The 24,587-nt window shown below is 42.6% G+C and overlaps 1 protein-coding gene across 5 annotated transcripts in view; it reads left to right on the forward strand.

Annotated features, from left to right (window-relative positions):
• The window catches only part of CFAP61 (cilia and flagella associated protein 61), a 296,197-nt gene that overhangs the window by 166,235 nt on the left and 105,375 nt on the right, over positions 1 to 24,587 (forward strand). For all 5 annotated transcript variants that reach the window (XM_059134156.1, XM_059134153.1, XM_059134154.1 and 2 more), the window contains 2 exons: positions 17,807 to 17,905; positions 23,444 to 23,612. In XM_059134156.1, coding sequence (XP_058990139.1) covers positions 17,807 to 17,905; positions 23,444 to 23,612 — 268 coding nt within the window. The remainder of the gene's footprint in view (positions 1 to 17,806; positions 17,906 to 23,443; positions 23,613 to 24,587) is intronic.

Raw genomic sequence — 24,587 nt, forward strand, 5'->3', positions numbered from 1 at the left:
TTTATTTATTTGACAGAGACACTGTGAGAGGGGGAACACAAGCAGGGGGAGTGGGAGAGGGAGAAGCAGGCTTCCCGCTGAGCAGGGAGCTCGATCCCAGGACCCTGGGATCATGACCTGAGCCAAAGGCAGACACTTAACGACTGAGCCAACCAGGCACCCCTCCTCATTTATTTTTTTCTTTAAAGTCTCACGGATGTCTTAAAACACCCTAACTTTGGAGAACCACAGACTCCTGAATCAAATGAGTCCGGTTTTTTCTAAATCTTTTGCTCAGGATCACATGAGAAATTTTAGTTCCTATTTAAAACTATAGATGCTAAGAGATAAGAAAAAGGTGAGAAACAATAGCCTGCTTCCCCCAACTCCTCCAGAAGCCATCAAAGGTAGTAGCCCAAGCGTGAGGCCTTGGAAGGGGTCAGTCAAGGAAAGGGAGGGAGGAAATGACCCCTAACAGGTGTTTGCCCCTGGTTGATAAGGAGATGAGCTAACCTTGCAGGGTTACTCTGCTCATTTGATATCACATTAACCAGATAAAGATTTTTTTTTTTCCACTTCCCAGCCTATTTGTTCAATTATCTGGAACATACCCCTAGTTAATCAGAAATAAGTCACATGTCATTATTGAAATCAGCAAGAGAGCTCACATGCTTTAAATATCATAGTCAGTCTATAGCAATCTTTCATTGCAAGAAAGAAATACTGAGAAGCATCTGGAAATATTCGTTTTCACATGTAAATCACACTACAGTTTGAGGGCTTGCCTCGTGCTGAGGGGTCTCTTCTCTTCTTTAAGACTCCAAACAGCAAGTCACATGTGACCATTTCTGAATGATAAATTATCTGTGTGGACTGTGAAATTATAGTAGTCAAGCGGTTAGCAAAAACAGGTCTGAAGTCTTCGTTCACCTACATACTTATTCATTACATCTTATTTTAAATGATTACCTGAAGAAATATACATATAATTTTCTTTTTGTGGAATCAACTTAAATTTAATAATGACAAGTAGAAATTTGGATATAAGTACTTGGTTGATTAAATTCCTCAATCAGACAGACCTTTTTAAAGCATTTTAAAGTACTCCTAGTTCTCTGTCATCATTACACAGATTACAGATGCTAAAAATAGACTGGTATCAGTTTACGGATCTTGAATCCTTCACAGAGGAAATAGTTTTCTCATTATTTCCCTAATTATTTTAAATTAGCAATCACCATAGTAACCTACTGCATATTTTACTTTACCAGCTTAACTGCTATTTGAACTAGATGTTATAAATGATTTGACCTGAAATAAAATGGAAATGATCACCAAACATTGACCCCCCAGTGAGGATTAAACTCACGTTTTGGAGGCAAGATTTAGAAAAGTCGTCCTCCTGATGTTTCTGCACTGCACTACTAGACTCAGCTGGGACACTGTGGTTCCCGGAAAGCCCACGTGAGGCCCAGTACATCAACCTCTTTTTCCAGAAAATTTGGTAATTCTGTCATCTGGTGACAAAACAGACAACTCTTTGTCCTCACATCATGTACATGCCAAAAAATTACGAAGCATTTGTCTCCTTCAAAGGACACCAAAAGCAGTCGCTACGTAACATCTCTTCCCTTGTGACGTCCTTCTTTCCTGAAGTGCTGAGGCTCTGCTGGGGCAGCTGAAAGGACTTGCTCTAAGTCATCAATTAATCCAGTAGGACGCAGCTCTGAGGGAGGGGGGAATTGTGAGGGTAATGGTTCGGTTTGTTTGTTTATTTGTTTTAGTGCAACGTTCTAGCCAGTCCTTAGCTGTTACCCATCCAGTTACATCTGCACAGACACACCTTCTTGTCTTTGATTGTCAGGCCTATGAGTCACCTGCATCTCCTTGTCCTTGCTAGGGCAAGGCCTCCTAGGCCCCTCGGTTCCCAGTGATATGGGTGACAGGTGTTTTCCTAGGGACACATACCAGCATCCATTGGTGTGTCCCTGTCCTCCCAGTCCTGTTCAGTCCTCCAGTGCTGGGCTGAAGAATGGCAGTCCTGCTCTCAGAGCTTCCTGCACTCTCCATCTACCCCCCTACGGCTCCTAACTGGGGGTATAGGGTAATTCAAGGTCAGGGTGAGGCTCAGGTCATTTGTAGCACCCCACCCCCAGGGGCCATCTGCCTTGTCTTCTGAGAGTGCTGTGTCCAAGAAAGTGCTGTGTCTGAGAAGAGCCCAGGAGGAAGTTGTGTTTAGGCTCCACACCCCACCCTATGACCAGTATGGGCTCTGGCCACAGGTGTCTTCTGGCCTGTCCCCATCACCTTCCCTGCCAGGGCATGGGCTCCCATGGTGATCACCAGGAGCTGAGCAGGGGACCAACAGCAAGCATGGAGTCAGGGCCAACGGAGCCTTCTTCGGGTAGGGGCTGATGAGGAGGAAACCCTCACTTATCCTGTAGTGTAGACAGCAATGAATTCGAGGGGGGCAAGGCAGCTCTTAAGATATTTTATTGTGAATCATCTGGGTTCTTTAGCATTCCAAGACATTTACATCATGGACCTGAACTGTTTTTAAGTTATGTTTCTCATAACTGATAGGTGGTATTCATTTGGTTGTCCTGGCTCTTTGGGACTGAAAGTTCTTGGTTTGGACAGTTAAGTATTTCATAGACATTGCCCTTTTGGTACTGTTAGTAAAAAGACTTGTCTAAAACTCCAGTCATGTGAAAGAGCAGAAAGAACTTGGTGTTAGCTGTTAGTCCCCCTCTGCTGCCCACCCGTGCTGAGAGGGTCATGGCAGGGACCCCCCCCCATGGTGCTGCCAGCCCAAAGGTGTTGTCCCCTAGGAACTCCACCACTTGCATCTGGGACCTGAAGGGAACTTCCTCTTCTTGGATCAACAGCCCAGATATGGAGGTGAGTGTCTATCATCTTGTCAAGGAAACGGTGTTTCCCAAAGAAGAGCTTCGCAACGAAGTCTGAAAGCTCTTTTCAGAAAGCAGGAGGCCCTTTCCCACAAAACTTTAGGAAGTCCTATTTTTACCAATCGCTTCACGGACCCAGTGCAGCTCTGCCGAACTCCCCAAATGTCATGCTTTGACTACTTCAGGCTTTCCACTGAAGTACTCCAAAATCATTTTTTTTTAATTTTTTTTTTAATTTTTTATTTTTTATAAACATATATTTTTTTATAAACATATATTTTTATCCCCAGGTCTGTGAATCACCAGGTTTACACACTTCACAGCACTCACCAAATCACATACCCTCCCCAATGTCCATAATCCCACCCCCTTCTCCCCAACCCCCTCCCCCCGGCAACCCTCAGTTTGTTTTGTGAGATTAAGAGTCACTTATGGTTTGTCTCCCTCCCAATCCCATCTTGTTTCATTTATTCTTCTACCCACTTAAGCCTCCATGTTGCATCACCACTTCCTCATATCAGGGAGATCATATGATAGTTGTCTTTCTCTGCTTGACTTATTTTGCTAAGCATGATATGCTCTAGTTCCATCCACGTTGTTGCAAATGGCAAGATTTCATTTCTTTTGATGGCTGCATAGTATTCCATTGTGTATATATACCACATCTTCTTGATCCATTCATCTGTTGGTGGACATCTAGGTTCTTTCCATAGTTTGACTATTGTGGACATTGCTGCTATAAACATTCGGGTGCATGTGTCCCTTTGGATCACTACATTTGTATCTTTAGGGTAAATACCCAATAGTGCAATTGCTGGGTCATAGGGCAGTTCTATTTTCAACATTTTGAGGAACCTCCATGCTGTTTTCCAGAGTGGCTGCACCAGCTTGCATTCCCACCAACAGTGTAGGAGGGTTCCCCTTTCTCCGCATCCTCGCCAGCATCTGTCATTTCCTGACTTGTTGATTTTAGCCATTCTGACTGGTGTGAGGTGATATCTCATTGTGGTTTTGATTTGTATTTCCCTGATGCCGAGTGATATGGAGCACTTTTTCATGTGTCTGTTCGCCATCTGGATGTCTTCTTTGCAGAAATGTCTGTTCATGTCTTCTGCCCATTTCTTGATTGGATTATTTGTTCTTTGGGTGTTGAGTTTGCTAAGTTCTTTATAGATTCTGGACACTAGTCCTTTATCTGATATGTCGTTTGCAAATATCTTCTCCCATTCTGTCAGTTGTCTTTTGATTTTGTTAACTGTTTCCTTTGCTGTGCAAAAGCTTTTGATCTTGATGAAATCCCAGTAGTTCATTTTTTCCCTTGCTTCCCTTGCCTTTTGCGTTGTTGCTGCGGCAGAGGTCGAAGAGGTTGCTGCCCGTGTTCTCCTCAAGGATTTTGATGGATTCCTTTCGTACATTGAGGTCCTTCATCCATTTTGAGTCTATTTTTGTGTGTGGTGTAAGGAAATGGTCCAATTTCATTTTTCTGCATGTGGCTGTCCAATTTTCCCAGCACCATTTATTGAAAAGGCTGTCTTTTTTCCATTGGACATTCTTTCCTGTTTTGTCGAAGATTAGTTGACCATAGAGTTGAGGGTCTATTTCTGGGCTCTCTATTCTGTTCCATTGATCTATGTGTCTGTTTTTGTGCCAGTACCATGCTGTCTTGATGATGACAGCTTTGTAATAGAGCTTGAAGTCCGGAATTGTGATGCCACCAACGTTGGCTTTCTTTTTCAATATCCCTTTGGCTATTCGAGGTCTTTTCTGGTTCCATATAAATTTTAGCATTATTTGTTCCATTTCTTTGAAAAAGATGGATGGTACTTTGATAGGAATTGCATTAAATGTGTAAATTGCTTTAGGTAGCATAGACATTTTCACAATATTTATTCTTCCAATCCAGGAGCATGGAACATTTTTCCATTTCTTTGTGTCTTCCTCAATTTCTTTCATGAGTACTTTATAGTTTTCTGAGTATAGATTCTGTGTCTCTTTGGTTAGGTTTATTCCTAGGTATCTTATGGTTTTGGATGCAATTGTAAATGGGATTGACTCCTTAATATCTCTTTCTTCTGTCTTGCTGTTGGTGTAGAGAAATGCAACTGATTTCTGTGCATTGATTTTATATCCTGACACTTTACTGAATTCCTGTATAAGTTCTAGCAGTTTTGGAGTGGAGTCTTTTGGGTTTTCCACATATAGTATCATATCATCTGCGAAGAGTGATAATTTGACTTCTTCTTTGCCGATTTGGATGCCTTTAATTTCCTTTTGTTGTCTGATTGCTGAAGCTAGGACCTCTAGTACGATGTTGAATAGCAGTGGTGATAATGGACATCCCTGCCGTGTTCCTGACCTTAGCGGAAAAGCTTTCAGTTTTTCTCCATTGAGAATGATATTTGCAGTGGGTTTTTCATAGATGGCTTTGATGATATTGAGGTATGTGCCCTCTATCCCTACACTTTGAAGAGTTTTGATCAGGAAGGGATGTTGTACTTTGTCAAATGCTTTTTCAGCATCTATTGAGAGTATCATATGGTTCTTGTTCTTTCTTTTATTGATGTGTTGTATCACATTGACTGATTTGCGGATGTTGAACCAACCTTGCAGCCCTGGAATAAATCCCACTTGGTCGTGGTGAATAATCTATAAGAACATACTATGAGCAACTCTACGGCAATAAATTTGACAATCTGGAAGAAATGGATGCATTCCTAGAAACATATAAACTACCACAACTGAACCATGAAGAAATAGAAAGCCTGAACAGACCCATAACCAGTAAGGAGATTGAAACAGTCATTAAAAATCTCCAAACAAACAAAAGCCCAGGGCCAGACGGCTTCCCGGGGGAATTCTACCAAACATTTAAAGAAGAACTAATTCCTATTCTCCTGAAACTGTTCCAAAAAATAGAAATGGAAGGAAAACTTCCAAACTCATTTTATGAGGCCAGCATCACCTTGATCCCAAAACCAGACAAGGATCCCACCAAAAAAGAGAGCTATAGACCGATATCCTTGATGAACACAGATGCGAAAATACTCAACAAAATACTAGCCAATAGGATTCAACAGTACATTAAAAAGATTATTCACCACGTCCAAAATCATTTTTTAAAGACAAATAGGGAAATGGTATGCCCCCCCAAAAAGGAGCAGATGGGGCGCCTGGGTGGCTTCATCGGAGAAGTGTCTGACTCTTGATTTCAGTTCAGATCATGAGCTCAGGGTCGTGAGATCGAGACGTGTCATGCTTATGCTTGTCTCTCTCCTCCTTCCTCTGCCCCTCCCCTGCTCACACGTGCTCTCTCTCCCTAAAAAAAAATAAAATAAAATAAAATAAAAGACAGGAGCCAGGTCTATAAACTCAACATTTTGCATCGTTTTTCCTCACGGTGAGGTCTGTGGAGCGGCAGCAATATCCTCACAGTCATCCGGGAGCTCACGAACAATGCAGAACCTCAGGCCCAGGCAGTGTCCCTGGTAGAAAGTGGTTCCCACCCCAATCCCCGCCCCCAGCCAAGAATTACACAGAACAAACAGCTCCTTCGCCATCTCTTGGGCATCAGCTCACTGAGCTGAAGCAGTTACGGGTTTATTCTGTTTCAGCTCGTGTGTCTCTATGCTTCTGAGCATCATATTATTTACTCCTAATTATGGAGCAGTCCCTTTTAATCCATTATTTTAAAATCCTTCCTAATTAAATTCTGAGGTAAAGAATCTCTCGAGGAGCCTGCGGTGGCATCCTGGGATGCCAGTGACTGAAAGCAGCCCAGGGTGGTGTCCCGACGACCCTTTGTGTGCCTAGAGAAACCCACTCTCCAGTCTCAGAACAGCTGGTGGCTGCGAAGGCCCCAGGCTCACCTTCTCTTCCACTTTCACCACACGGAAGAGTTTTCTCAACAAAGACAACCGAATATTCTCATCGAGGGGGGACATCTCTGCCTTTCTGCCTAAACCCACGTCCGTCATCTGGTTGGGTGGGCTGCAGTGACTAAGGGAAGCTGGGACCGTGGAGGGCATATTTGTGAAGCCTCAGTGGGGACCAGATGAACTTTCCTCCTGGTAGCGGGCCACACATCCGGCACAGCTGTGGGCTCTGGCAGCCGCCCGCCCAACGCTGGCAGCTTAATTAGACTTTTTATCTCCCCATTCGTCTAAGGACATCTGAAACCTTCAGTGTAACCTGTCACTAATTAGGTGACTAATTAAATAGTTAGTGCTTACTTGCTGATCTCAGAGCTAAACCCCCGTGACCAGGTTGGTGGTTGTCATTATTCTGTCCTGTCAGTCTCCCCCCGCCCTGAACGGATGACACGGCCTCTCCCCCCGCCCTGAATGGATGACACGGCCTCTCCCCGCGCCCTGAATGGATGACACGGCCTCTCCCCCCGCCCTGAACGGGCGGACACGGCCTCTCCCAGATTGTCCTTTAGAGACCCAGGCAAATACAGCACGGGTGTGAGCTGCTGCCCTCCGCTTTGCCCAGGGAGCAGGCAGAGATCAACAGGGAGCAGGTCGCTTCTTGCCTCTTGTTCTGTTGACATCACAGTGGAACCTGTCAGGGGGCCCACACCGAGGCCCCAGTCTGGTGGCTGGGGTCGGGTGGGGGAGGGAAGAGAAGGGCCAGCTCTGGGTGGAGCTCAGAGAAAGACCTTCTTCCCCCAGAAAAAGATGACCCACACTCCCTAGTGTTGCTAATCACAGTTGAGTCTCCTAATCAGATTCCAAGATTTAAATGTAATTAATGTTCAGTGAGAAAAGTCTTCATTTACTGAAATTGTCCATTCCTGCTCATTTCAGGATAACTTTTCGTATCTACTACTGCCCACTTTAGAGACTCCCGGAACAAAAGAAAAGCGAGACTCTGAGCAATAGGAGGGCTTTGCGGGGATAAGCTTATTGTCAATTTGTGTGCGTGTGTGTGTGTTTTCTGTGATTCTTTGGGGTTAAGTAGGGCATTCATTCTTCATGGTCACAGAAAGTACAAACCACATGTGAAGACTGAGTAATAGACTCTCCCACTCCCCACCCTCTACTATCAGATCATTTCCATCATTTTCAAATGATGATGTCAGTGCCTGTCTTGGGTTGCATTCCTTCAAAAGCTGAAAACAAAGAATTTGGGTGCAGGCAGTTTATTTGGGGGTGATTCCAGGAAACTACCTGAGACTGCAGGGTGGTGGGGTGGGAAAGGGAGGAAGGTTAACAACACCCCCAGAAAGCATTGGTCAGTTGGTCGTTGTGTGCAACTGAGACATAATTCCATACTGGGGCCCTTGAAGGGACACAACCGAGAGTGGCCCCTCTTTGCATAACCCTCTTCCCTGGCACAAGGGTTAAATCAGGTGATGCATGCTAAGCATCTGGAAAAGCACTCAAAATTTATTAGACCAACACTGCCCCACTAATTAAATCTGCATATCTAGTTCCCTTGTGGTTGCTTTGCATTGTCTCTCCTATGAGGGAAGAGACTGGGGAGGTAGAGCCTTAATATGGAAGATGCTTTCTTCCCCAAGGATTAGGGATGAATCATGGGTATTTCCTGCCACCCTATGTGTCTGTTCCTTCCAAAAGTTCTGGTCTGGCAAAGACCTTCTCTTGAAGTTCAGTTAAAATGGCCATGGTCTCTGGTTTAACATCAGGAGTACCAAGCAAGCTGACCAACACTCTGGGGTGTTTCCATTTTGCAAAGCTGCTTGACTATGAAGAAAACTGGAGTTGCTCCCTGCCCTTTTAGCTCTCTACCCAGATTCAGGGATGTAGGGGCCACATCTCTGGCTCCCACTGACCGTCACTCTTTATGGGCTGCAATTGGAAGTTGCTTAGGCCCTTTTGTGATACTTGGATGTTTTGCAAACCTTAATCTGGACATATTTTGGGTCCTCTATTCTGCCACTGACCTCAAGTTGATCATGTAAGTCTTAGGGGGCTCTGAGTACACTCCCAACCCCAAATCCAGGAGTTCCCTTAAAAAAAAAGCAAGGCCAAGACAAAAATTTCAATCTTTACTCAGGTGTCTCAAATACTTAATGGGATCATATATTTCCTTCATTAAAACTGGGGCACCTGGGTGACTCAGAAAGTTGGGCATCTGCCTTTGGCTCAGGTTATGATCCCACATCCTGAGATCCCAGGCCCCACATCAGACTCCCAGCTCAGTGGGGAGTCCGCTTCTCCCTCTTCTTCTACCTTGCCCTCTGCCTCTCCCCCTGATTTCTCTCTCTCTCTCTAATGAATAAGTAAAATCTTTAAAAAAAATAAAATAAAACTTATCTTAAACTCTCTCCACTTTTCTTAATCACCCAAAACCCCTGGGAGCCTCTCATTTTTCTCTGCCTAGAACAGTGGTTCTCAAAATGGACCACCAACATGGACATCTTTTGGGAACTTGTTAGAAATACAAATTCTCGGGGCACCTGGGTGGCTCAGTGGGTTAAGCCGCAGCCTTCGGCTCAGGTCATGATCTCAGGGTCCTGGGATCGAGTCCCGCATCGGGCTCTCTGCTCGGCGGGGAGCCTGCTTCCCTATCTCTCTCTCTCTCTGGCTGCCTCTCCATCTACTTGTGATTTCTCTCTGTCAAATTAATAAATAAAATCTTAAAAAAAAAAAAGAATATGCAAAAAAAAAAAAAAAGAAAAGAAATACAAATTCTCAGGTCTCATCCCAGACCTACTATATTGGAAACTTGGAGAATGGGACCCAGAGATCTCTGTTTAAACAAGTCCTCCACTACTTGGATATCATTGGCGCTGGTCAATATTATCCATCTCCATCCTACTGTCCCCACCTTTCTCATATGCAGCCTCACTCCCCAAAAGACTGACGATACCATATGCTCCTAGTCACATCTCCCCGACCAGCCTCAGCTCTGAATCTACTAGTCACTTTCTTGCTTTCCCATAGTGCCCACCAACTGAATTCTGTTGATCTGATATAAGCAAATAAAAGTGGCTACAAGCACTTCGAAGGAATAAGGATATATCAAAATGTCACTTCCCTTACACCATTTGATATTGGGTGGAAATTTGGAGGAGAGGCCTGGGAACCCAGGAATGGTCCTTCTGTAGGGCTGTCAGGTACCCTTCCTCTCTGGAGAATTGGACCACTTGGAGCCACTGTATAAGACCCAAACCAGGCAAGGCCCGCTACTGGGCACCTGGCCTCTGGAGACCATGTTGATCTCTAACTTGAGTTCTCCAAAGAGAATTTCTTTCAAAGGGATAACCAGAATCTTCCCAATATATCATCATAGTAAGGCACTTGGGCTAAAGACTTGCATATCCTTGTGCTGGAGAAAAATGTTGAGATCGGCTTCCTAGACGTGAGGTTAATGTTGAGTAACTTTTTCTATAAGCAACAGATTGTGAAAATTCCAGACTCAACAACTCTGTACATCAGAGCTACTTGTCGGGGTGGGGGTAGTAGTTTTAAAGTTTCCTGGGCCCCTGTTCCTGTGGCTATAATTCCCAGGCTAAGGTGAGTCTAGGGAAATGTATCTTTAAGACTCCCCATGTTAACTCTGACATGCACCCTTGGTATTGTAACCAGTTATGTAGACATTTCCTCAAAATTGTTGGTCTTATCTGTAAGGAAACCCATTTCCCCCTGTAACTGCTCATTGTAATTAACCTGTTTTTACAAGCTTGTTTTTCAAACCACATTTTCTAATTCTCAAAAAATCATGGAACTTCTAGGTCATATCATTACTTCAGGGCTTACCAGGCATATTTATTAACTTATCATTAAACATGACATAGCTAAAGGCATTACCCCATATCATTGTATTTACGCACTAAATTGAACCTAGCAGAAAGCATTTCATATACTTCATGCTTAAACTGTCACCAATAAGAATAAAGGTCCAACAAGAGCTATCTGCCAAGCATGAGGAAACCTGCCTGTATTGTGTTAATAAAACTTTGTATTCACCAGCATTTGCCCCAAATATAAAACTCATCTTCATCCCCACCCCCCACACCTCCAGAAGTGATCTCCCTCACTGTGGAATCCCCACAATGCTTTATTTCAGTCTTAGGGACCTGACTGATTGGTGTCTTCTAATTTGCCATCTCTTGTGTGCAGAGGCTTTTCAGATGGTCTTTTATAACTGCTGTCTTGTTATTACATCTTGTACATGCTCCATGTATATAAAAACATGTTCAAAGTATAAATGCATAACATTTTTACTTCATACACACACACACACACACACACACACACACACACACATATGATCGTTCCCCATACATTATAAAGCAAAATTCAATTTCATCTTAGTTTGTTTTGCTAGAATTTCCAAATTTTATTCTTCTTCGTTCAGTGACCATTTCAAACATTACATTCGTTTTCATTTTTTCAGTAAGGATTTGTGTTTTACTTCTATGCTGAGATGCACAAACTATTCATCTGAGATCCTGAATCCCACACCTTCCCTCCAGTTTCTTACCTTGGCACCATCCCTCTCCCCTGACGGGTCCCTGGAGAATTCACAGAGCACCTATGTTGCTCTAGACAGGCACCCAGACCTTGTTGTTGGGTTCAGTGTTGATTCTAGATCCATTGTCCCAGGACACAAGCCTGGACTCAGGCAGATTTAAGAGACTTTCTCCTTGGTCCTTTTCTCCAGGCACCATGCTGGCTCCTACAGGGGACTTCCATAAATAGGAGAACCATGCAAGATGGCACCCAAGAGAAAAGAGAAAACAGGTTAGGGAGAGAGCTTTGAACTTCTTCCTCACCCCATGAATACTCCACCCACTTTTAGAAGTGCTCAGAATCCTTAACCCCACCCTCTTTGGGTTTCTCTTTCTTTGGTCTCCCCCCTCCACCCGGAGGTGCAAGTGCACCATTACTAACAGCAGCATGGGCATGGATGCAGAGGCTATGCTGTTTTTACTAACACAACAAACATGAAGGAGCCAAAGACATTGTCCAAAAAAATCTCTTTTGTGATCTAAACAAGACAATATTGCTGAAGAAAGTAAAAAAAAAAAAAAAAAAAAAAAAAAAAAAAAAAAAAAATTCAGGGGAAGAATAGGTAGATTGTCTTAATAAAAGTACCATAAATATTTTGACTTGCTTTGCCCTATATTTTTCTTTTGGTGTTGGAAGTTCACATAACTCCCAACTTTTAATTTCCATCTATATCATCTCCCCATGAATTTTGTGACATTGCGTGAGTATCATTAAGACCGAATCAGATCTGAGTTATTCTTTGACTCTTTAAATAAACAGTTAGGTCAAATACCTGTCTAGAGCTAGGATTTACTGTTTTGGCAAACATTTTTGTCATTCTTGTGAACAATTCAGAAAGCAGAGATTTCAGTAAATTAAATGGTAACATTTAAATTGATGTAGGATAATTATTTTCTTATATATTATCTATTTATTCAAATAGAAGCATTAATGAAAGCAGTTAATTAAATCACTGGCTTTGGTTGCCCTTACTATGCCAAAAAAAAAAAAAAAAAAAAAAAACAGGAAAAAATTAAAAACAAAAATAATAAGCATTCACTTGGCAGGCTGACAGGTTTCTGTTACCCAAAAGGGTAAGCAACAAGAAAAGTTTTATGTTTCTTTCATCGTATTCACAATAAATTGGCAATGTGACCCTCTTTATTTGAAGGATAAGGATGTTTAGACCTAATTTTGTAGCTGTCCTCCTGAAGCATGGAATGAAACGCAATACCTTTTACTTATTTCCCTGGATACTCTAATCCCTCCCTGCTTTACAAGTATCTTTGAGCTGTTCCTCCCCTTGTATCCACAGCAACATAAAATCCCCACTGGAATTATCTGCTGTGAAAATGCAGGTGCACTTGTTTAATGTTTCATTGACTTGAGCACTTAACTTGAACTTTTTTTTTTTTTTTTTTCCACGGCACCGTGACCTTTGATTTTGGAGCAGAGGGCTCACAGTGATGTTAGAAATTGTTTATGTACACAAAGCCAACGCCATTAGATCTGAGGACCATGCCTTTTCTGTGGTCCTGTTCTTCCTGCCATTTTGTCTACTGTGTGTCCAAATCCAAGATGTGCTCCGTGACTCACTGTTCTGTTTGTAGGAACTTTTAAAATATTCATAGGTCATCAAATTAAAAATCTTAAACATTTGATCTCCACATTTAATCCTCAGAAAAGCTAAAATCTACTAAAATTGTACGTTATAAACTTTATTCTTTTGGACCAATTTTTTTTGGACCAATATTTTTCTCTTTTTTTTATTTTTAAAAATGACTTCATTATTTATTTATTTGACAGAGAGAGAGAGAGAGAGAGAGAGAACACAGCAGGGGGAGCGGCAGGCAGAGGGAGAAGGAGAAGCAGGCTTTCCTCTGAGTGGGAGAGCCCGATATGGGGCTCGATCCCAGGGCGCTGGGATCATGACCTGAGCTGAAGGCAGATGCTTAAGTGACTGAGCAACCCAGGAGCCTCAGACCCAAATTTTTAGATAGTTATCAATTTAAGAAATTAAATATTGGGGTGTTTCTGAACCAGATTAAAAATTAAATTAAAAAAATACAGGGTTGGAGGGGCACCTGGGTGGCTCACTGGGTTAAGCCTACGCTTTCGGCTCAGGTCATGGTCTCAGGTTCCTGTGCTCGAGCCTCACATCGGGCTCTCTGCTCAGCAGGGAGCCTGCTTCCCCCCTCTCTCTGCCTGCCTCTCTGCCTACTTATGATCTCTTTCTTTCTCTCTCTATCAAATAAATAAATATAATCTTAAAAAAAAGACAGCGTTGGAGGAAAAATGTGGACACATTCATATAAAGGCATGAAAGGGGCAAGGAACTTTCATTAAATAACAAGAAGGTTAATGAATTTAGGTTACCCCTGATAGAAGGGCCTTACATACCATGCTCAGGCATTTGGACTTAATGTATTAACTTACTTTATTTAAAATTGTTATTTATTGCAAATGTTCTATGCAGCAGACAATATTCTAAACATTTTTACCGATACTATCATCTAATCCTTGCAGCACCCCTACAAAGCATTAGGTTCTTTTATTCCCATTTTACAGACTAGGAAACTGAGCAGCAGATAGGTTAAATAAGTTTCCATTTTCCCAAGGTCAAAAAGCTAGAAAGTACTGGTGCCTGGGGCCAACTGAGGCAATCTGACTCTTGAGCCCATGGTCTTAGCCACTCTGCTCTACTGCCATCAAAGTGGTGAGCCAACATGGAAACTTAAAACCAGGAATGATTGAGATTTGATTTAATTTAGAAAGAGGTTTCCAGTGTCTGTGCAGAAGATGGGCAGGAGAGAGACTCGCGCCAGAAAAACTCTCCTGGGACCATTTCTCTAGGCAAGAGGGTGAGCTAAGGCAATGTGTCCCGGGAATGTTGGGTGAGGCACATTCCAGACATATGGACCAGGTAAAAGTGACTGGACATAGCAACCAGCTGTGGGAAGTGAGAAAGAGAGGAATCTGAAGTTGGCTCTCTAATCCCCTAACTCGAGAGATTGTTAGTTGGTCATGCCTTTGATGGAGATAAAGTAGCAAAGGAATGGGGCTCCAAAGACTTGTGTTTGGGCACATACTGAATTTGAGATGCCTGTGGAGCAGCCCCATTAGGACTTTGGAAATTGGGTTTCAAGCTCAGAAGGAAGCTATAATGTAAATATGTAACAGGAAGTCGTGGTGGTAGGTAGCACGGCCCAGGAAGCAGGCATGAAGACTGGAAGCTTGTGAGCAGGGATAGATGGGCCAAAGAGGAGCTGGTAGAAAAGCAATCATAGAAGAGAACCTTAAGATAATGTTGTCCCAGACAGCATGTTCTATGGCTGCAACTTATGGCCAGGGTCTCTGTCATGGCTCTGGCTGTTCCTATTTCCTCCATTCACATCAGTAATAGCATCCTACCCTGGATGACTCCCTGTCCTCTTTCAGTTCCCGGAGCTCTACAGACACCTCTGCCTCTATTCATTTGAACCCTTTGGAGTTAGCCACCTATTACCTGCCTGGACCCTGATTGATAGAGGGATCTTCCCACATGCCCACCTACCCTTCCTTCATGAGTCGACATGAGTAGATATTTCTAGTTGCCTTCCAGTATGTATTCTGCACTTTGTTCTTGATAACAGAACCTTGGGCAATGTGGTTTTTGAAAAACCACATTTTACAGGTTCCCTTTCTGCCACATGTGGCTGTGTCATTGAGTTCCAGCAATGTAAGCAAAAATGTCATGTGAGACTTTTAGTCTCTTCTTAATGGGCAGCCCTTTCCACTCGTGCCTCTTTCCCTTCTGCTATAATGTGGATATGAGATGTGATGTCTGGAGCTCCAGGAACCACTCTGGGCCTTAGGGGACCTTGATAATGGAAGACATCTTGGAGAAGTAGTCAACAGGGATATGGCCCCTGTTGACTGCATGACTCCTCCTTGTCAGCACGAACTGGTTACTTCCAGGTTTATCAAGTACAGTAGTAAGACAAATGTGCTGGTATAGAAGCAGGGAGAGATAGGGGAGGAACACGAAGAGGAGACAGGGTTATTGGTGAGAACCTGTCTTCTGAATTAACGGGAATGGAAGAATATTCTTGTCGATGTTGCTGGAAGTAACAAGAAGGGAAACGGAGTAGAGGGGGCCTGGTGGCTGGTCTCTGTTTTATTTATGAGGTGGGTGAATGAGGAAAGGGGATCAGAGGAAGAGCAAGAAAGGCTAAAGTAGTGACCTTGAAGACTAGATAAAGGACCCGAGCGGCCACAGTGCAGAACACAGAAGGTATTTGGCTAAGGTGAAAGGAAAGGAGTGGGAGGCAGGTGCCCTTATAGATAAAAATCCAGACAATGCCCCCCACTCAAAATCTTCTGGAGAAGTCTTTAATTGCACAATTGCATAATTCAGGATATTACAGTGTGACAATTTGGCAGTTTAGAAGTCATTTGATCCATGTTGTTAGATCGTTCAAATTATTCAGTGCCAAAGGGATTGTTTTTGTGGTAAAAACTATAGCTGTATAATTACTAAACCGCCTCTTCACATAGAGCTATAAAAATGGCCTGTATGTAACTGTATTATTAGTACAACATAAACCACATTTCCATCACATAGGCACCAAAGCCAAAATAAATTTTAGCTTCACGAGGTACAAACATGTATTATTATTTGCATTTTCTGTTAAATGGAACTAGATTAAAGACCTGTCATCAGTGTGCATTTGCAGACTGGCAGCCCTAAGTAGCTGGGGTTAATTGCGACCTTTATGTTATTTGAACATATTCAAAAATTTTATTCTTATTATTAGAGGATAAGACGTGCTTGGTTTTCTTTGTATCAAATAAGAATATTCATTCTTAAATGACATGCCTCCTTAGAGACTTAGAGCACAACCTTTCATAATATTTAGCTATTTCTAAATGTCAGGTGCTATTGAGTTTATTACATTGCTGGCCTGTGCCATTACCAAAAGTCTCCTGTTTTTAGTGGTACTTAACAGATTGTCAGTAAATTGATAGCATTTCCATGTTTGGAAAATTTCCAGTTTCCTCCTGGGAAAGGAGGACAGGTATTCCCCTCGAACCTGGTGAAGGATTCTTTTTTGGCATTTGGTTTTTTTAAGGGGAGGTGTGAACTCGGAAGAGATTTTAGAGAGAAATATCTTTTTCACCATCCTAGGAAAAGATCAACTCGCCCATAAAATTTTGCTGACTTTAGCTGGAGGGCGAATTTGCAGCATGAATATTTTAATATGTAAGGGGAATCATAGAGTGACTCTTGAGCACGTCAGTCCCTTAGTGGCCTCTGCTTATGTGCCGCGTACCTAATAATGCTCACAAGGCTGGTCAGAGGACAGCCGGGGGAGTGCAGAGGGCACTGCCGGAGGTCGGAGGAGACATGGCTCTCATCTCTGGACCTGCTGCCCGTGAGCTTCAGGACCATGAAAAAATTACCTAGTATTGCCAACCTTGATTTTCCTCTGTATGAAATGCACATAATAACCACTTTCCCCTGTCCTGGCACAAACTGTCTTGAAGATTAATCTCTGTGGTAATGTCCATGAATGTGTCTCCGGCCCTAGAAAGTCTGAGGCAAGTATAAAGCAGTTTCACTTCTAAAAGCAACCTAGAATTTTCTGCTAGGTGATACTTTGGTATCTGATTTGAGTAATTGAGATTATATATATATATATATATATATATATATATACATATATATATATATGACAGATCTGAAAAAATATATATATAGCTTTTGTAGTAAATGCAAGGTTGCCATATGTATATATATCTGAAAATAATAAAGTTAATGTTGACCAATGGGAATTAGATGGTCTTTGGATCCTTGTCAACAGTTTTGATGTCTATGGGGCAGTGGAGACCGAGGGTAGGTGAGAAGATGCTGGAGCCAGAGAGCCTGGGTTCATGCCCTGCCTAGAGACTTCCCTGTTGTTTAGTCTTGAGCACATCACTTTGCCACAATTCCACATAATAAATAGGGATATTTTTACTGACCTTATGGTATTGCTGCTTCGAGGACCAAATGAGGGACACACCAAGCTCTTGAGGGTAAGCACTCAGATTATGTTAGCCATAGTGGCTGTGATCCCAAGCAACTTCTTGGAAGTAGTCTGCAATTTGAACTCTGCATTAATTCATACTCCGTTTTCCTCCCTCCTCCCAATGTTGGGCTTTATTTTGCTTTACTCTGAGAAGCAAATTTTTAAAAAATGAAACGGTGCTGGGCACAACAGTATTGTAGCTTCTGGAAGTTTCTGCAGTTAGCTGCTTCAGGGCCATCTTCCTTCTTTCGTGGAAATGGTCAGCTCTGTTGGAAGGTTTGTGCAAAAGAGTTGCTGAAAAGAAAATGCAACAATTGGATGACACATGAAATAAAGTTAAATGGAATTATAATAATTCACCAAGTCAAGCTTTACCTCCTTTTTTACGTGTTCTCTTCTCTCTCCTTAGCTCCCACCTGAAGTTTAGTAATCTCACCCTGATTTCAACCCATGGACTCCCTGGAAAAAGGCTTCTGGGCACTGAACAAAGGAAATTTTTAGCAAGCGAGTAAGAATTTCATTTGCTTTTTCATTCTGATGCCTAAATGTCCTCATTTGTGTGTACTTTATGCTAAACAGAGTTGACCCTTGAACAACAAGGGGCACTGACCCCCATGCAGTCCCAAATCTGCATAAAACCTTTGACTCCCCTAAAATATATATATATATATATATTTAAAGATTTTATTTATTTATTTGACACAGAGAGAGATCACAAGTAGGCAGAGAAGCAAGCAGAGAGAGAGAGGGGGAAGCAGGCTTCCCACCAAGCAGAGAGTCCGATGCAGGGCTCAATCCCAGGACCCTGAGACTATGAACAGAGCCGAATGCAGAGGCTTAAACCACCGAGCCACCCAGGCACCCCTGACTCCCCTAAAATTTTAACTAGTAATATCCTAGTGTTGACCAGAAGCCTTACCGATAATGTAGGCAGTCAATTCACACGTATTTTGTATGTTACGTGTAATGTATATTGTATTCTTAAAGTAAGCTAGAGAAAAGAAAGTGTTGTTAAGAAAGTGACAAGAAAGAGAAAATACATTTACAGTCCTGTACTATATTTCTGGAGGAAAAAAAAAAATTCATGTGTAAGTGGACCCATGCATTTCAAACCATGTTGTTCAAGGGTCAACTGTAGTAGATTTCAGACTGGAAAGGGAAGAGTAGCAGGCTTTTCTCTTGGAGTTCAAACTCACTTAGAACATACAAGTACAAATCTGTTAATGAGGGAATAGAGAGTTGGGCTGCCATTTTGTATTTGTGGGAAGATGTCTACCCTCTAAACAGCTGGGATGGAGCCTGTTGACACAGCTACCTCTTGCACTTGGCTTTTGAGTGACCTACAGCACAGGAAAGCTTGGTATTTGCATCAGACTAGGCGACTCCCCAAAAGTTCAAAGTTGGGAGACAAAGATGGGGCACCCTCTACCCCAACCCCCTGACCTTTTGTCACGAGGGGCTGATCATGCTATGACCTTCTATAGCGAGCTTCATTGTTTGTATCCTAGTAGAATCACTATTTGTCAACATCTGTTCTAGAAAATGCCATTTCGTTATCACACAGCTTGCATTAATTTTAATTTCCTGTTGCAAAGCATGGGTACAAGAATTACTAGGCTCCCTGCCTCTAGAAACAATGTCCCAATTTTTCCAATGAGGAGGAAGGAAATTGTTCACTCTTGGGGTGTTCATTTTAGAACCCAGGATGAAGGGATCTTCAAACAGTGAGAAAAACGGCAGCTTCCTTGCCAGCAGAACCAGGCTCCCTTTGACCTAACACTTCTATCAGATGGTGAACTTTTATTTTTCTTGAAGGACATCATCAGGGTAGTAAAAAAGATATGGGTTTTGAGCCAGATAAATGCGGATTCAGGTGGATGTCCCTATTATTAAGGGGATTTCATGTCTCTGAGCTTCGGAGTTTTTGACAGTGAAAAGTGTATGAAAAGTCAACCTTGCTGGAGTTTTTTGTTGTTGTTAAAATTACTATAACAGCAAGTTCTGACAAAGGGCAGAGGATCAACCCGTGTGCATCTCCTTCTCTCATTGCCTGTCTTCCAAATGACACAATTCCCAGGAAATGTTGGTCTTGTTGATTAACGTCTCATGAGGAACATTTCAGTCAGCTTGATGAAGGTTTTTGTCAGTGCCAATGTTGGGTATGCTACAGGAGAGAACAGTTAGCAAATGGCTTTCTGCTGGTTTGATTTCGCATGGGATCTGCCTGTGACTAGGTGGGGAGTCACCTGGTGGCCCCACTTCTGTCATTGCCTCTCCACTTTCTCAACACGATAGCCAGAGCAATGCCACACAAACATGAATCAGATTGTGTCAACTATCAATGGCCTAGAACGGCACTGTCCAATATGGTGCCTACTAGCCACACAGGGCTATTTAAATTTAACCTCAGTAAGATTAAATGAGATTAAAAATTCAGCTCCTCAATTACATTAGCCATATTTCAAGTGTTCAGACAGCTCCACGTGGCTTGTAGCTGCCGTATCAGACAGTGCAGCTACAGAACATTTCTGTCCTCACAGAAATTTCTAGAATGTTCCAACCCTGTCTGCTTACTTCTTTGACTTCGTCTTTTGCCATTGTTACCCTTGTTCTTGCCATTCTAGCCACCATAGCCTCCTTGATGTTCCTAAACCACAGCAGGCAGGTCTCCCCTGGGATTCTTGGCTTAAATGTCAACTTTTCCACACTCCAGTCCTCCTTTCTCTGCTTTGTTCTTTTCTTGCTGCAGAAGTTTTTCTAAATATTTGATAATTTGCCTTTTAAAATCACACTTATTCTTTATATTCTGAATCTTTAACCTCTAATGTAAACTCTATAAGGGCAGGGATTTTTTTGTCTTGTTCACAGTGTGTTCCCAACATCTGGGACTACTTGGCACATGGCAGGTGCTCCATAAATAATGTCAAACAGATGAAAGTTACATCCAAAAGTACCTGCAAAAGTTCTCTCAATCAGGTTATAGACACGGACTAAATAACAGCCAGATGCCTCTGGGTGGGAGATTGCATGTTATCATAATTCTTAGAAACCACAAATTGAAAAGTAAACAGGATGTTGCCTTTCAAATGATCCTCCTACCTCAATAAGGGAAATTATCTCTGGTCACGGAGTTTAAAAATAACTAATGCCTTGACATCCATAAATTTAATAATTTAAAGTCCTCATTCTAAATACAAATGTTGAACTTCACCCTAACCAGTGTTTTGATAATTGTTGTTATTAATTTTTGAACCTGTTTTTTGTCTCCCCATCCCCCCTACCTACCCCAGTCCAGTGTCTTGTAGAGATGCTAATGACATGCTGGGATATAGCAGAAAGAAAGGCAGTGGGAGGAGAGGAGAAACAGGAAGCAGAGAAATCCACTAATTGGACAATCAGCCCTGAATAACGAATGTTAATTGTGATGTTCCTTCTTTAGAGTGTCACAATAAATCCTTTAGGAAAACCTCTAAGGTTCTTTCCAGTTCTGAAGGGCTCTGATTTCATGAAGTGCATATTTCTACCCTGCTTATAATTGCTCCCCTAGAGTGGGCTTCTAATTTTGCACCTGTAGCTTTGGCCTAAGTCTTCTGACCACTGATTTTGGGGGCAAGCTGGCCACTGTGTACATATGTCCCCTTCCAAAAATTTCCCCATCCTCCAATTATGCTTTCTTCTCCTGTTTCCAGAATGTTCTAAGAAGACAAATTTTGACATTAGTGTTGAGTCAGGGTCAAGCTCACTTGAGAAACATGAAGTTTTATTGATGTTCCTTCTTTGGTTCTTTCTCTCTCTTCCAGAGAACTCTAGTGTAGGTATCTATCTTGTCACCAACCCATGAGACAGTCCCTACCATGTTAGAATCCTAATGATCCTTAACTTTGCTTAGGAAGTAATTCTGGAAAACTATCACCAACAGCCTCCAACGTCTAATTTCACCTACCTGCTGAGTAAATTAACGAAGACCCAGAATGGACAGTAGTTGCCTACACAGTAATACTTTAAACTGGCAAATGTCATTCAGTGTAGTAACAGACAGTAAAAGTAAGCACCCCACATTCTTCGATTCTTCTGAAGTTTCCTAAAAAATACAAAATAAAACAGTGTTCCTGGTGCCAGTTCCCCCTGGACAGACCTTCAGATTTTAACTCTGAAATATGCATTCTGAAATTATCACTGTCCTGCTGTCCTTAAAAATAACACTCTCTTAACCTTCCCCAAATTTCCCCTGAGAACTTTTATCTTTGAGCAAACCCTCATAAGACTAATCCCTGTGCAGTAACTATATTTAATTTTTCCTCATCTTGGATGACTGACAGTACCATTCCTATTATGAAGAGATGGTGTAGCAATAAGGACAGTCTTTTGTGAGTCTCTCACAAATGTGTGAAATCGGTGAAGTTTCCTGTTTTCCTTTGAGTTACCTAAAGGTTTTTTTAAAAGAGAATTTCATCCCACTATCTATTATATTCTGGTGACAGGCCAGTCCCTGATTTTTTTTCTTATTAAAAAGAAATTTTCTTGTTTTTAAGTGTTGTCTCATGGAAAGATACAAAGCCCGGAGCCCCCTTCTCTTTCACAGGCCCTTATAACGGGGTCTAATGTGCATCCATTACGAGAATTCTTTTTGTGTGGTGAGAGCAGATTCATGTGTGGATCAAAAAGAAAAAATGTTCCCCCATTACCACTTCACAATCCTGTGTGCCTCCAAGGAAAGTAAACAGGATTATGCATCATTAATATTATTTAGAATACTACCCTTCACATACGCATCCCACTTGACCAAACAGCATCTTTTATGTTCTCATGTTCATCCCGTATGATGGTCAAGGCATGTGAGGAGGGCAGTTACCTCATGTCGAGAGGGCAAGAAACTTAAGTATTGAAAAGGCATGCAGAATCCCCAGGGTCTGGTCTCATTGGTGCCAAATCAGGGACATAGGCCATGGCATAGCAAAGCCTAGATTTAAATGAAACACGTTGGGGTGCCTGAGTGGCTCAGTCAGTTAAGCATCTGAGTCAAGTCATGATCTCAGTGTCATGAGATCAAGCCCCGTGTTGGACTCCATGCTCAACTCAAAGTCTGCTTGAGATTCCCTCTCCCTCTACCCTTTCCCCCTCTTACCTGCTGTCTAAAAGAAATAAATTTATTTAAAAAAGTAAATGAAACACCCTATACTCTGGATCTTCAGAATAGGAACAATAAAAGTTCATGCTCATGAGGTCAGAACTTTCAGGAAATTCTGGAACCACCCTCATAAAACTCTTTAAATAAACCCAAAGCTATCAAAACCCCACTTTTCTCATGTTAGAGTAGAATGCTCAAACTCAGATGGAACCCAGGGAAGAAAACCTACCCACTCTGGACCCACTGATAGCAGAAGTATCAGTTCTCCAAAAATTGCCTTTGCCCTACAGAGTGAATCCCAAAAGTCTCCAGGGACTGTACTTGTTGCAAACATAATTCCCTAATTGACATCTTCTATAAATAAAATGTGTAGTTTTGGGGGGCATGAATCCATACACTAATTCTGAGAATGAGTCATTTCTCAAAAAAAAAAAAAAAAAAAAAAGCAAATATGAAGGGTTCTCAATATTCAAGACCTTGACCACTGCCTTTGGGAATCCTCAGCAATGTCACTTTCTTCATCCTCATTCCGAGTCTGTGGTCAACATGACGTTTCAACAGCTAAAGGAAGTTTACACCCACCACAAAATAGAAGCAGAAGAAAGAGTATATATTAATGATTTCACAGAGACACAGATGCCTGTGCGTACGCACACACACACACACACACACACACACCCTCTCTGTTATAGATTGGCCTATACCAGGTGGAGCAATTTAGCTCTAATGGGAAGATGTCAATCTGTGACTACATGTCTCAGAACGAAAAATCTCCCGGTGTCTCGCGGGGGTCCTGGGAAACTCACGTCAGGGGCACAGACTTGGCCCACTAGGGGACTCGAACCAGCTCACCAGATGTCTAATTCATGTCCATTGTCAGCTACTCAAATGTCACCGACGGCACTTTTCTCTCCGCAGCCACTGTTTTCAGGACAGAGATTACGCGTTGATGTCACTGTGCTCCTGGGTCAATGTGGTGGTGGGTAGGATGACTGCCATAGACCGAGCAGCCAAGCACGTGGTGCTTTCCCATGAGGAAATTGTGCTCTACGACCATCTCATCCTTTGTACTGGGCAGCAGTACCAGGTGAGGTCGTACACGGAGATCTCTGGGGGTTTACCACGACACGTGTCCTTGGGGTTAGGAGCAAACCTTCCCACGGGGACAGCTGCCATTCTCTCCATCAAAGTGCCCACATGGCCTGTGCATGCGACCAGGATTGCGTCCGCAACCCCTCCCAGAAATCCATTCCAAGAAAAACATTCTGCTCAAGGGTAAAAAAAAAAAAAAAAATCACAGCAAGTTGGAGATATGTCATTCTTGAAGCTGTTGTCCAAAAGTCTAACACTTCCTGCTCACCAGAGCAGAATCCAGACGCAACCCGGCATGCGTTTGTGGTGAATTAATTTATGCCTCAAGAGGCTAACATTTGGCGGTGGTGACGGGCTCATGCGAAAGTATTTCAAACATGCGCACCTTCTGTCAACCCTTATTTTATTTTGTCTCTCAGTTATAAAACTAGGAAATGTGACTGATTGATTACCCAGTGACCATGCTTTCCATTTGGATTAAATTCTCGAACCACATTTGAGGCGCGCGTTACTGGAGACAACGGAAGCTGTTCGATGTCTTAGGGAAGCAAATTTTAATATTCTCACTTTGTACCATACATCAGCAGTTCATGTGGTCCACAAAAATAGGGGCATTTCTTTAATGAAAGGAGATTGACTTTTTAACTCCAAGATGGGGTCTTTTAATTACATTTTTCTCCTGGGAACCTGGATGGGCCTTCCCGTGCTGGGTTTGTTTCTCACAAGTACGGAGCAATCCGCTCCCAGCCCAGGCACTGCCGTGCTTTATCAAAGGTCCTGGGTGAGGCCATTTTGTGAATGCCCGTGGATTTGACAAGGGGAGGCGTGTGCAGGTTTTCTTCACAGAGCCCGGCTAGGAAGTGGCAGACACGTGGTGGGGGGCACAGGCTCCTGAGCAGCTCCCAGCATCACGTTCCTCATGTTCTGAGCCTTGGCTGCACACTGACATCAGCTGGGACACTTGAAATAT

Source organism: Mustela lutreola, chromosome 9 (genome assembly GCF_030435805.1).
Source record: "Mustela lutreola isolate mMusLut2 chromosome 9, mMusLut2.pri, whole genome shotgun sequence".
Classification (NCBI taxonomy): domain Eukaryota; kingdom Metazoa; phylum Chordata; class Mammalia; order Carnivora; family Mustelidae; genus Mustela; species Mustela lutreola.